The sequence below is a fragment of the Xenopus laevis genome, chromosome 8L (genome assembly GCF_017654675.1).
Source record: "Xenopus laevis strain J_2021 chromosome 8L, Xenopus_laevis_v10.1, whole genome shotgun sequence".
Lineage (NCBI taxonomy): Eukaryota > Metazoa > Chordata > Amphibia > Anura > Pipidae > Xenopus > Xenopus laevis.
In genome coordinates this window covers 85,491,052-85,505,341 of record NC_054385.1, presented here as the reverse complement: position 1 = coordinate 85,505,341, position 14,290 = coordinate 85,491,052, and the positions used below count along the sequence as shown (strand labels likewise).

The window sequence follows — 14,290 nt, the reverse complement described above, 5'->3', positions numbered from 1 at the left end:
ATTTAAATGATTTTTAGAAGACTTAAGGTATGGAGATCTGAATTATGGAAATACCTCTTATCTGGAAAGCCCCAGGTCCTGAGCATTCTGGATAACAGATCTCATACCTGTATTTTCTTTTTCTGATTAAGTTGTGCACCATGATGGCCCTGTAAGGAGACTGAGTGCACACATGGGTGTTTGCACTTTATCATATCACTAAAGGTGGCTCTTGGTAGGGTGGCATCTACTATCACCGACAGACTAGGTCCAATAGTTCCTAAGCTTGTCTCTCTCTGTTGCTAAATTCTTAGTTGATCTATTGACACCCTATTGACTTCTCAACCTTTCATTTTGGCTGGCATGAGTATTCTGAATTCCAAAGCTAGGAGCACAGAAATAAAACCCCTTTGCTAAGCATTTCATACACAACACACTGCTTCAGATTTTCTATACGCAACATGCCACATCAAACCTAAAATTAGGACCTTGGGCTGTCGCATATCCAATGTGAAGGTCCAGGCGACTTCCCTTCATCAACTAAAGACTTAAGTGTTTTTGTAACTTTAATTGGTGTGAATAGATTTGTTTGGAAAATCATATTAAGTAAATGGTTTTTGGCAATCAAAGGCCTGGAAGCTGGCTTATTGGAGGGCAGGGGTGTTTTCCTCGGGTCACAAGTCTGTGTTTTGTCTTTACCCTCTAATGATCCACCTTTAGTGACAGGGTATTCTGGCAAAAAATGAGGTTTGTCTGTCATATAAGATGATGCTACAGGACTAATTATTAAATTCTGGTGCTAATTGTACTGGTTTCTGAGCTGCCATGTACCAATAATCTGAATGATTCGCTAATCAGCTTTATATTGTGTTATTTATATTCTATCTATTCAGTATATTGTGAGTGGGTCCCTAAGCTCAGTAAGTGACAGCAGCAAAGAGCATGTGCAGTGAATCAGCAGAAAAAAACATGGGGAGCTACTGGGGCATTTTGGAGACACAGATATTTAATTCTAATGGGCTGTGGTTGCCGTGGGCTGTTACAGAAGCCCAAAACATAATGTACATTTCTGCCAATCTTCTTTAGATAAACTTTAGATGTAATTTTTTAGAATGAAAGAGTAACATATAACCAAAAGTCCCTAGTTTGGAGGCAGATAGTTGTGTCCTTGGTCCACTGGTACAGAGTGAAATAAAAAGTAGATCTGATTTTTACTTAGGTCATTTCAAAGGGTCTTATGTAGATACATTTCAGGACTTGGTATAAAAAGATTTGATGGTGGCTACATCCAAGATAAGATGTACAGTGGGAAGCTGCTATCTAATTTGTCAGCAGGTAAAATGATTGTATTGGAGGAATTGAAATCTTCTCAGTTTATCGTTGAATGTAAGTTGCACAAAGAGGGGAAAGTTGTTGTTCTCAATAGAGCTGATTATATTAATGAGACATGGAGGCAATTGGGTTATATGAATACTTACCAAATTTTGAGATCGAATACCCAAAGCCATTTCAGGGGACTGTTATTGGATTTGGTTGAGGCAGGCTATCAGGATGATGAGTTTAATTATTATTATTTATGTCATTTGGTGCCAGATCAGCATCCCAAATATCCATAAGTGTCCCCCTGAAGGCAAACCAATTGGTTCTTGCATAGGCTCACTGAATGAAAATTAGGGATGCACCAAATCCAGGATTCGGTTTGGGATTCAGCCAGGAATCAGCCTTTTTCAGCAGGATTTTGACTCGGCCGAATCCTTCTGCCTGAACCAAATCTGAATTTGCATATGTAAACTAGGGATGGGGAGGGAAATCGCATGACTTTTTGTCAAAAAACAAGGAAGTAAAAAATGGTTTCCCCTTCCCACTTCTAATTTGCATATGCAAATTAGGATTCGGTTTGGTATTAGGCCGAATCTATTGTGAAGGATTCAAGGGTTCAGCTGAATCCAAAATAGTGCAAAATGGTGCATCCCTAATGAAAATTCAACTAAATGACATGTAGTTGAAGAGTTTAGATTTCTATTTGATAGATACTGTACCATTACCAATCATGTGTTGCAGGTTTTGGAAGACTTCAGTTGGTTCCTTCTTGCACTGGGCTACTCTGGACACACTAGTGGTGTCTATGAAATGTGTGAGACTAAATTTTTATTTCCGTGCACCTATCCCCTTTCTTTTGCTGAACGTAGCCCTCATTACTTAGTATTCAATCCAATATAATTCTGGCACCATATAAATGTATATTTCTGGGCGACTGCAGCCCCATGTTGATCTGTTATTCCGATTAACTTTTTTTTTTTTTTTTTTAAATCTTGAACTAGCTGGTTTTGGGAGGATGATAGATTTCTGGATTTGGAGATCAAAGGGCATGTTTGATAACAATATTGTGTAAGTCTTGTACAATGTCATCTTTGCACATAGAAAACAGTACGTAACAATGTTGGCGATATTGTGTAACATTTCTGTGGTACCTCATTGCAGCCGTTTGGGCAAATAGTTTTATCTCCATTGAAGTCTGGTTATGGTTAAAGGGTTAATTGTATAGAGGTGAATGAAATGGTGAGTTGTAAGAAGCTGATGTTGCTGAAGCCTGTTCCTATATAAACACGGATGTTATATGAGCCTATGAGTGGTGACTATACAGGAAGCAGACTGCGGGGCCCCGCTCATATAATGAATATATTTACTGATGAGATTTTAGTCACATAGTTTAGAGGAGCCCTAAGATGATTTTGCTGCAGCTCCCACTAATTTATATTCTATTTACTCCCCTAGCTCTAGTTTCTCTGACTTTCCTGTATCCATTCCTAACCATATTAGAATCCTATTCACAGTTCCAGATGTGTCCCCCACAGGAAAGGCAAAACCTAATCACCCTTACTAACTCCACTGGTAACCATAGAGATCAGCTAGCCTGGGGAACGGACGATTTCATAACCTACACATTCGCAGTGGGTAACGTCATTTTATGGGCGGGGCGCGACATAGACGCCTAACTAACCATTCATTGATTGGCTGAGAAGTTAGGCTCGTCCACTGGGATGTTGACGTCACGCCACGTCGGTGTTTCTGCCAGTGCCGAGTGAGACGCAGGGGCCTAACAGCAGGAAGAGGTGTGAGCAGCACCGGCATCTGATTGTCGCTCTCCCGGGTGAGTACATCGCCGTTAGATTGTTAGTTATTTAGTCTTTTCGGTCTTTCTCTGAGAGAAGGGCAGCCACCTCGTTTGTAGTGATTAATATCATTCAGCGCAGTGGATATTCTAGGCTCCATCAGCTGACAGTCTCCTTACTCTGTGGTGGCACTTCCATATTCCATACACGTGATGTTAACAAAGTGGCGAGAATTCATTCTCCTCCTTTTATTAGTGTCTCCCGAGTATAACAAGTTCCCCCATGTGAAGTATTGTGTCTCCTAATGTCTGTCCATTGGCTGAGCCATCCCTGACTGAGGAGTGACGTGCTGTTCTGCCCCCTAGTGGCACCAATAGCAATATAAGCCTCTCAATGAATGAATGAATGAATGAATGCCAACACACACACAAGAGCATTCAAGTCTTTCAGTTAACTTTTAGTATATTATTGAATGGCCAATTCTAAGCAACTTTTCAATTGGTCTTCATTATTTATTTATTTTTATACTTATTAAATGATTTGCCTCCTTCTTCTGACTCTTTCCAGCTTTCAAATGGGGGTCGCTGACCCCATCTAAAATACAAATGCTCTGTAAGGCTACAAATGTATTGTTATCGCTGCTTTTTATTACTGATCCTTCTATTCAAATGGGGGTCGCTGACCCCATCTAAAAAACAAATGCTCTGTAAGGCTACAAATGTATTGTTATTGGTGCTTTTTATTACTGATCCTTCTATTCAAATGGGGGTCGCTGACCCCATCTAAAAAACAAATGCTCTGTAAGGCTACAAATGTATTGTTATTGGTGCTTTTTATTACTGATTCTTCTATTCGTATTCCAGTCTCTTATTCAAATCAGTTCATGCAATCAATTGGAAACTGGAGAGCTGCTGAGTAAAAAGCTAAATAACTCAGAAACCACAAATACAAACAAAGTGCAAGTTGTCTCAGAATATCATTTTCTACATCATGTTAAAAGTGAACTCCCCCTTTAAGGCTCAGTGATCAGGTGTGGCTGCTGTGCAACTTTCCGGGGTAACCCCCTTTATCAAGCATATCATGCTTGATAAAGGGGGTTACCCCGAAACGTTGCATGCTGCAAATCATTCAATAAATCAGCAAGGGTTTACCCTGCTGGCTGTACCTGTGTGCCAGTGAATTTTCTTCTGATCCGACATTACAAGGTGGGACTCCATTGCTGTGCACCAGGGATTATCCTAATTGAAGGCCGGGTGTGCGAGTGCAACTCGATTATTTTCGTGGTTGCAGATAGTCCCATCCCTAAAGCCATGCCTTTGTTAGATGTAGTAATATAGACTATATATTATATGGTACCATTTAGTACATTTCTACAGTTGTCTAATAGTCCCCTTCCAGCCCCAGAGATAATCAATGCACCCGTGTATTTGCTTAGCATTTTATCACTGGCAGATCTGCGAGCCCCCATGCTTCCAAGCCTTAAAAATGCATTTCTAGTGTTACACGTATTCTAATCTGAAGTAGACTGTGACAAAAGTGCAGGTTTTACTGGTTTCTCCTTTTACATGTGTTTTTCAGTCTTCCCGATTGCACAAAAAGTAGATACATTTTTGCTTTATGTCCTTTCTCTAGATTACAGTTTAGTAATATAATCACTGAATAGGAAACAAATGACTTATTTAAATCGCATGGGAACAGACAAATACAAAAAAAAACGGCTATTAACACTGGGGGGCACATTCGTTAACTTCGAGTGAAGGATTCGAAGTAAAAAAACGTAGAATTTCGAAGTGTTTTTTTGGCTACTTCTGCCATCGAATGGGCTACTTCGACCTTCGACTACAACTTCGAATCGAATGATTCGAACTAAAAATCGTTCGACTATTCGATAGTCGAAGTACTGTCTCTTTAAGAAAAAACTTCCCCCCCCTAGTTCGCTACCTAAAAGCTGCCGAACCCAATGTTAGCCTATGGGGTCGAAGGATAATCCTTCGATCGTTGGATTGAAATCCTTTGATTGAAGGATTTAATCCTTCGATTGAACGATTATTCCTTCGATTTTTTGCGCAAAATCTTTCGACTTCGATATTCTAAGGATTTTCATTCCCAGTCGAATATCGTTAATTAACCCTCGATATCCGACCCTTGATGAATTTGCCCCTGAGGGTTAGTTTATATATTATAAATAGGAAAAGGAATGATTACAGATTGCCTATACAAATAGCCTGGAGGTGTCCTTGTGGCATTGTGTATGTGGCACTTTGTTTGACATCACTCAAGGCTGGACCTGTTTATCATGAGGGAGGGGACACTAATGGAAGGTAACAAAACAGGACTTACATCTTGTTTGTCACAGGGGCGTAACACTGACACACAGAGCTCATACACTTTCCAGGCCTCCTGTTGCAAAAATGAGACCTTTTTTGTAGAGAAAAAAATGAAATGAAATTGTACAAAACAGTAAAGCTTATTGTAAAATAAGCATCATTCATTTTTTCCTCGTGAAAGTATGCATCTAAAACTTACTGTTTGCTGTTATAAAAGCAACTATTTTCTATATAATTAGGTCATTAAAAAAAGCAACTATTTTCTATATAATTAGAGATTTCTTAATTCTGAAGGTGAAAAACAGGACGTGAGTTTGCCGAGCCTCTACTTGCTGCCCTTGGCATGTGAAATACTACAAAACACCCCTAGGAAATTAATGATCTTAAAGAGGTGGTTCACCTTTAAGTTATCTTTTAAGATGTTATAAAATGGCCAATTCTAAGCAACTTTTCAGTTGATCTTCATTATTTACTTTTTATAGTTTAGTAATTATTTGCCTTTTTCTTCTGACTCTTTCCAGCTTTCAAATAGGGGTCGCTGACTCTATCTGAACACTCAAAAGCATGGTACTGAGCATTTGTCACTTGACTCCACCTGACAGTTGCAGGCAATTCCAATTTAAGGGAATGGGGGTGTACATTTTATTTTGTCCTCCATACACATTGCTATGCTTGGGTGACAAGACAATTTAAGTTGCCCTGTTTGCCATTACCCTAAGGTGGCCATAGATGTTACAATTACGATTAGGCGGGGATGCAATGAGCCTGTGACCACAAAATACATATAGACAAATACAAGAGTCCTCTGCACTCAACCCATAATCAATATATTTAAGACAGAGACATTTTGTGCATACTGCTACTGAAAAATGCCTTACCCTTTAAACAAAACAGGGATTGTTTGTCCATATATTGCAATATAATACACAAAAGCCATGAATATCTTGTAAATTATATCCTTATAAACGGTGAGTAGTGATGTCATCAGTTATAAACGGTGAGTAGTGATGTCATTTCTGTCACATGACTCACTAAAATTTGTGTATTATAATTAATAAAGTACCCCCAGTTGTAAAATATGAGGATATTATAAGTTACCTCGGAGTTCCATGACCTGTATAAAAACACTCGGCCTTCGGCCTCGTGTTTTTATATGGTCATGAAACTGCTCGGTAACTTATAATATCCTTATATTTTACAACAGGGGTACTTTATTCACTATATATTTAAGCTGGCCAACTACGTCAAAGTCATCCCATATCTGGCCAGTCCTATATCTATATAAATCTATATATCTCTATCTATCTATCTATCTATCTATATATACACACATACATTCACACATATGGGGCTATGTAATATAAGGCACTATGTTTGCCCAGGTGCAGTAACCCATACAACCATCATCAACAGACATTGGCTATGGGTTACTGCTCCTGGGCAAACTAAATGCTTTTTATTACATATAGGGGATAGAGCCTTTTCTCTCTGTCTCTAAACTCTGAAATTAAATGCGGACATGACTCTTGTTTTGTTATAGTTCTTTTTGTTCCTCCTGCTGACTTTAGGACTAGCCCTTGTATAAGCATGATACCTGATGAAACGCCACTGTTTGATCCTCGTCTACTGGAGGAACTTGACTGGAGCCAAAATATGGTGTCATTTCATCCCGCTATTTCTCCTGTGTGTCCTGGGGATGGACTCATTCTGCGACCTCTTTGTACAGCCGATTATAATAGAGGTATGTTTGTCCCTTGCACTTGTACTACAAACTGCCTGTAATTCATGTTTGACTCCTGAGTGTGCCAATGCCCACGTGTGGTATGCTGCAGGAGTTTCTAACAGTGTGACACATATAACAATATTAGATTGTTTTGGGTAATAGAAAAGAAAAATAGTTAAACCATTATTTAAAATATAAGGATATTAGAGCTCAAAAGCTATTGACTGCTTAACGCACACTTTATAATATAAGGATAGTAAAAGCCGTGTGAAACAACTGACAATTGCTAAACACTGTTTACAAGGGTATAGGTTGTTCATGATTGTTTAATATAGTAATATTCTAATGCAAGTCTTGTTCCTTTGCAGGGTTTTACCAGGTACTTGGCCAACTGACAAAAGTAGGGGATGTTTCTTCAGAGCAGTTCATCAGTAAGTACAGGGTCACATTTAGGAATCCGAACCCAATGTCCTTAATAAGTTAAAGGGGTGGTTCACCTTCAGGGTAACTTTTAGCATGTTCTAGAATGCCCCATTCTTAGCAACTTTTCCATTGCTCTTAAATTTAATTTTTTTTATTTGTTTGAATTATTTGCATTTATCTTTCCAGCTTTCAGATGAGGGTCACTGACCCACACTGACCAAAAACCTATTGCACCGCAAGCTACAGTTTTAATGTTTGTTGAAACTCTCATATATATTCAGGCACTCCCCTTTTCATTTCCCAGAATTGTATTCAATTCAGTGCCTAGTTGCTAGGTTAGATTGATCTTTAGCAACCAGATAGCTGATAATGCCAAATAAGAAGCTAAATAATTAACGTAAAAAATGAAGACTAATTTCATATTGACTCAAAATATCGCTTTCCACATCATATTAAAATTTAAAGGCGAACAACCCTTTAAAGCTCACTACAAGTATTCTATAAACTTTGAGAAGTGCTGTTAGAAGGTATATGACTTGCCTAGCTGGGCTTCTTCAAGAGTTTACATTATACCATATATTAAAAATATGTGCAAGACCCCTTAAAGGAGAACTAAATACTAAAGTTAAAAAACCCTACCGTATATATACACCCCTCTATCCTAAGTGTTACCCCAGGCAAATGCCCCTAACGTTTTACTTACCCCTCGGTGCAGAATTCTGCTGGAGCAGCACTATTAACTGATTCATTTTGAAAAAAAATGTTTTTTCTCATGACAGTATCACTTTAAGTTTATGACCTGGTGAAAGTGTTTAAAGTGACACTGGCACCTTTAAAATCCATGGGAACTTGTCAGTATTGCCCCCCCCCCTCGGCAGACGATCGTTGGAAACCACCGAGGCTTCAAGAAATAGAATCATCAAAGGAATAAAGCAAGGAAGAAGCAAATAGCTTAGGAGCGACTGTATCTAATTATTTACATAAAGAAACATATTATTTTTACTTTACAGAAAAATTTGACCACATGAAGAGAAGCGGTGATTACTTTGTAACTGTAGTAGAAGATTTAAATCTTGGCCAGATCGTAGCTACAGCCACTCTTATTGTGGAACATAAATTTATACGTGGATGTGCAAAGGTATGTCTGACTGTCACACTGATAGAGTATCCTTAACCACCTATCTTTCATTAACTTGCTGGTGCACTTCAAAGTGATTAGAATTATATACTGTATGTGTAGTATTATCATCATCATCATCATCATCCAGCTGTAGGAAACACCATTTCTCTGCATTCTGAATTACTCAATGAGATAAACAAAACAAATGAAATGGTTTCTCCTATACCCTGCTAGTGCCATGGCTTGTTTGGATTATACTGATAAATAGTCTCATTTTAAACCCACAGATCTGTATCTATAGATTGTATAACTGAAATGTACAGTCTATTGCTTGGGGTCACGTGTAACTAGTCAGTTAGAATACACCCCATTGTGGTTTGATTGCAGCGCTATCCAAGAGAGGCTTGAGAAAGGGCCCCGTGAGGCCGAAACGCTGAACCTTTTTGTCTACCTGCACATGAGCTAATAAAACCACAATGTTGAAAGTGAACTACAACTAACAGTGTGCTGCAGTCATTGGACTTTGTATCCATAGAGAGAGAATCATTGGCAACTCTCTTAAATCCTGCAGTGTATTGCATAGTGCTTGCTTTGTGTGATTATGAATAAAATACATGAATACTTTTGCAGAGAGGGCGCATAGAAGAGGTTGTTGTCAGTGATGAATGCAGAGGAAAACAACTTGGCAAATTGTGAGTATCCTTAATATACAAGCAACTTCTATGTGCGGTGTATTGTCACTCTATTAAAACATATGGGCACACTTACATCTTCCACAAGAACCTTATTTACATGATTATTTGGCTTGCTGTCAATAGGACAAAGGCAATGAAAGAGTGCCATATAGTCAGTACCCAGATGATTATGAAAGATGGCAGTATTCTGCACAAAACATTCTCTAATAAAGGAGTGATTTCTTGTGTTTGTGTGTCAAGGTAAGAGGGAGTCTAACTGTATTCAAGACTATGAACAGTGGCTAGTAGCATGCGTGCCAGCAGCACATCTTTAACAATCAATTTCTAATATAGAATGATTTTGCTTGTTCTCCCATTCAGCTGTATAGACATGAATTGGAATCTTATACTCGGCCTTGACATGTTGTAATTGAACTGGGCCATTCTGAATCACTCTGTTACTTTGGCCTTGTGCAGATTGAATCAAGTTTTGCCTTCGGTATTTCCATTTATTGTGACCCATCCGTCCTTTCTTATATATTTAATGCGATGCCTAGTTACTGCTGATGGAAAGTCTCCCCACAACAAGATGCTTCACCTTTATTAACTCTGCATGACACTGGCCTGTATGGCAGGAATGCCCACAAAGTTCAGTATGGAAGCACATCAGTATTTGCCGCTATAACTAGCACTGAGTATTGTTGCACTAGCATCATGCTGTGGGACTGCTTTTCAATAGCAGGGGATGGGTATCTTGTAAATGGATTGTGCCAAATGATCCCAGACACAAAGCTACAGTTACACAGGAGTGGCTTAGGATCATAAATGGCTGGTCTATGCTCTAGGGATGCACCGAATCCAGAATTCGGTCTTTTTCAGCAGGATTCGGTTGAATCCTTCTGCAGGCCGAACCAAATTTGCATATGCAAATTAGGGCGGGAAGGAAAATGCATGACTTTGTCACAAAACAAGGAAGTAAAAAATGTCCCCCTTCCCATCCCTAATTTGCATATGCAAATTAGGATTTGGTTCTGTATTTGGCCAATCTATCGTGAAGGATTCGGGGGTTCGGCCCAATCCAAAATAGTGGATTCGGTGCATCCCTACAATGCTCATCTCATTCTGTTTAGGAATCTGTGGCATTGTTAAAAAACTGTGGTGGACAAACATCATCCAACTAACCTGAACTGGGAGGAAATCTGCCAAAATGATACCAGAATAGTGTGCAAAGCTGGTACTCACCCTTAAAGCTGGTTTTGTCTCATTTTAAATCATGCTTTCTGTTATGGACAAATATAAGTCTGCTCTTTACTCCCTGTCACTACCAACCCTGTGTGTCTGCCCCTCTTGTGCATGCACTTCTGCCGAACAGAGGCAGCCGCAGGTCTCTAGCTGTAATTCTGTAGGAAATAAAGAAAAAGACACGGTTGTAAAAAAAAGTTTTTGCCTGCCTTCCATTATGTATAATTCTAGCATTGAGGTTCAGTGCTTGGAAAGTTTAGGAGATTTCAGTGGCATCTCTCCAGTGGGAAGCAGTGCAAATAGAACTTGGGATTTTTCTGACATGTTCATGGTTTAATAAGCGGCTGTCTTTGCAGGTTACTCTCTGTGCTGACACTGTTGAGCAAGAAACTAGACTGCTATAAAGTGACTTTGGAGTGCAAGCCCAAAAATGTTGCTTTCTATGAAAAATTTGGTTACGCTGCATCAGATGAGACCTACATGCAGAGCAGATTCTGTGATTAACCTCGCTGAAAAGTGCGACCCCCCCTCCAAGCAGGACTCCTGTGACGCTAGTAACATTTGATGTAACATAAAATCTGTAAATAATTCTTGCAATTTTACTTTTGTTTTTTTAAAGCGTAATTTGTTAATTGACTGTCCTTTATTGTAAATCTCAAAATATTTAAAGGGGTGGTTCTCTTCACTTATTGTTTTTCTTGTATTTTGTTTTTTTTTTAAAAAAAAAAGATCAGGACTGTCAAACGCCAAGAAAAAAGGTTTCTGCTGAGCAATAGCCCCGGGGCATGTTCCATAGACCAGGCATTGCTGCACCTCCATATGTACTGAGCTATGGAAAGATTTGCTTTGTACATATCATTTATTGCACATACCTCTCCTTAATAATAAAATAGCTTTCCCTCAATATGTTCAGAGTGAATGTTCTATATAAACATGTTACAGTATGTTTACAGTTCTTGAAGGGAATGTGGGTTTTTTTCACTATTTGTATAATCCTGTTCATTAGCAAATATTGGGCTTTATTGGCCTCACAGAAAAAAAAAATCCTAATTGGACATCTTTATATAATTCTCTGAAAGTACTCCTTTGTATACCTGACATTTTTCTAGTGGTGGATCAGTTATTTATTGAAATTTATTTAAGATAAAATAAATGATTTCTATAAATCACTAGTGTGTCTGTTTTTCTAATTGAGCGGTGGTAGGAATGACTTATCATATGAAAGGGGAGGAAATTGGTTAAGGTAATATAAATATATATCTGCAGATGATCAGTATTCATGTTATCCCAAGGTTCTCAGGTTCAGTGGTGTTTTTGTTGAAAAGCAAGATCCCTTGCACATTCTGACAGCTGCACAAAGCACAGGGATAATGAGCAGGATCATAAAAATACAAACAATAAAAGATGCCAAATGTTAGGCACCCCCAGTGATTATAATTACTTACCCGCTACTCCAGGCCAGTGCTCCTGTTAACAGAAAACTGCACCAACCTGGGAAAGGTCTGTGCGAGCACCACGGAGCAATCCTCTGCCTACTGCTTCTTTCTTTGCACTGGTGCATGTGTGTAAGAGTGAAAATTCAAATTTGAACCAAAAAAAAAAAAAAGCCAGCTGGTTTACTCTACTGCATAAGCACTCAGGTTATGAAACAAGAGGAGGAGATCACTGTGGTGCTAGCACAGACGTTCCCCAAACTGCTAACAGAAGCAGCAGGGTATTAGGTAAGCTATTACAACTAATAGGTGCCTAACGTTTGCCTTCATATTAGGAATACTTCACTTGATCATACTGAAATAAGACACTTTCTAAATATAATCAAATAAATTCTGTACCATTTCTGAAATAATCAAGTTATTCTTCACTCTTTCCCTCTGAGCATCTGTCAAGTATTCTCTTCATACAGGAGTGTTGGCTGTCAGATTTTGACAGATCGAATATATTTCTGGGGGAGGGGGCTCACTTTCGTAATATATGCTGTAGAGAGAGTATTTCTGGTGAATTTAAAAGTGAGCTCTGATATATTTTCTAGGCAAAAGGAGTCCCCCTCCCCCAAAGGTTGTATTAGACCTAACTGTAAAACAGACTCCTGCATCATAATGAAAAGACTGAAGCTGAAAGGGGATAGAAACCATATTTCAGATATGATTTCATTGATTCAATATGATGAGTTACATTTTCACAATAGATCCCCTTTAAGTCAATGCCTATTTCACCTTCCTTAGTTTAAATCTATTTACTTCAGAAGACTTTTAGATAAAGACACGTTATTTCTTCAGTCTCACGGTTGTAGTGGGTCTAAATCTCACCTTGACAACCCATTTTAGTCGTCATACACAGGTTGATAAAAGCTGTTGAGAGCAGGCCTATAGCGTAAGCCAAGCTTTACTATAACATCAATGTGTTTACATTCATTGTACTAGTATTTGTCAGCATGTCCATTAATGCTTTGCTCTGTTATACTTGCTTCTGCTACAGACATGGGAGTAAACAAAGTGGAATTTTGAAAGTAAAGTGTAGACATTACTGAAGGAGTTGAGTGCACAGCAGTTTCACTATGGTCCCACGTTATGTTTCAGGAGGGCACCGTGCTTACTCAAAGCTCTGTGCTGTGTAGTTCTTGTACATACATGAGCCTTTACTGCAGCAGTCTCCTGCCTTCCCCTCGTTGTTCCAGCATGAGTTACCTTTAGTACTAAGGCAGCCGGCTGGAATGGGAGCTTTGCGGTATTTTCCAAAGCTCAAAAAAAAAAGCTAATATAAAAAAACAAATATATTGAGGTACTCACAGGGTCACTTCCTCATCTAACAGGGCAGCAGCTGGATCCTAACTTCATAGGCTACTAACAAATCTCTATACAGTCATATGAAAAAGTTTGGGAACTCATCTTAATTCTTTGGAGTTTTGTTTATCATTGGCTGAGCTTTAAAAGTAGCAACTTCATTTTAATATATAACATGACTTATGAAAACAGTAGTATTTCAGCAGTAACAATGTTTATCGGATTAACAGAAAATATGCATCATAATAAAATTAGACAGGTGCACACATTCGGGCACCGCAACGGAGATATTAAATGAATACTTAGTTGAGCCTCCTTTTGCAAATGTAACAGCCTCTAGACGCCTCCTATAGCCTCTGGATGGAAGTATTTTTGACCATTTGTCCATACAAAATCTCTCCAGATCAGTTAAATTTGATGGCTGCCGAGCATGGACAGTCTGCTTCAAATCATCCCATAGATTTTCCATGATATTCAAGTCGGGGGACATTCCAGAATAATATACTTCTCCCTCTGCATAAATGCCTTTGTAGATTTCCAAGTGTGTTTAGGGTCATTGTCTTGTTGCAATATCCAACCCCTGCGTAACTTCAACTTTGTGACTGATACTTGAACATTATCCTGAAGGATCTGTTGATATTGGGTTGAATTCATCCAACCCTCGACTTTAACAAGGGCCCCAGTCCCTGAACCAGCCACACAGTCCCACAGCATGATGGAACCTCCACCAAATTTGACAGTAGGTAGCAGGTGTTTTTCTTGGAATGTGGTGTTCTTCTTCTGCCATGCAAAGCGCTTTTTGTTATGAACCAAATAACTACATTTTTGTCTCAGAAGTCCAAAGCACTTTGTTCCAAAATGACTGTGGCTTGTCTAAATGAGCTTTTGCATACAACAAGTGACTCTATG

The 14,290-nt window shown here is 38.9% G+C and overlaps 1 protein-coding gene across 1 annotated transcript; it reads left to right on the top strand.

The window, feature by feature from the left end:
• Positions 1 to 3,085: 3,085 nt before the first annotated feature.
• Positions 3,086 to 11,329, top strand: gnpnat1.L (glucosamine-phosphate N-acetyltransferase 1 L homeolog; the record flags this gene model as incomplete). Its single annotated transcript, NM_001086365.1, is given in 6 exon segments — positions 3,086 to 3,130; positions 6,988 to 7,160; positions 7,511 to 7,573; positions 8,576 to 8,703; positions 9,316 to 9,377; positions 10,958 to 11,329. Coding segments are annotated over 5 exon segments (555 nt in total). The 3' UTR covers positions 11,106 to 11,329.
• Positions 11,330 to 14,290: the final 2,961 nt, after the last annotated feature.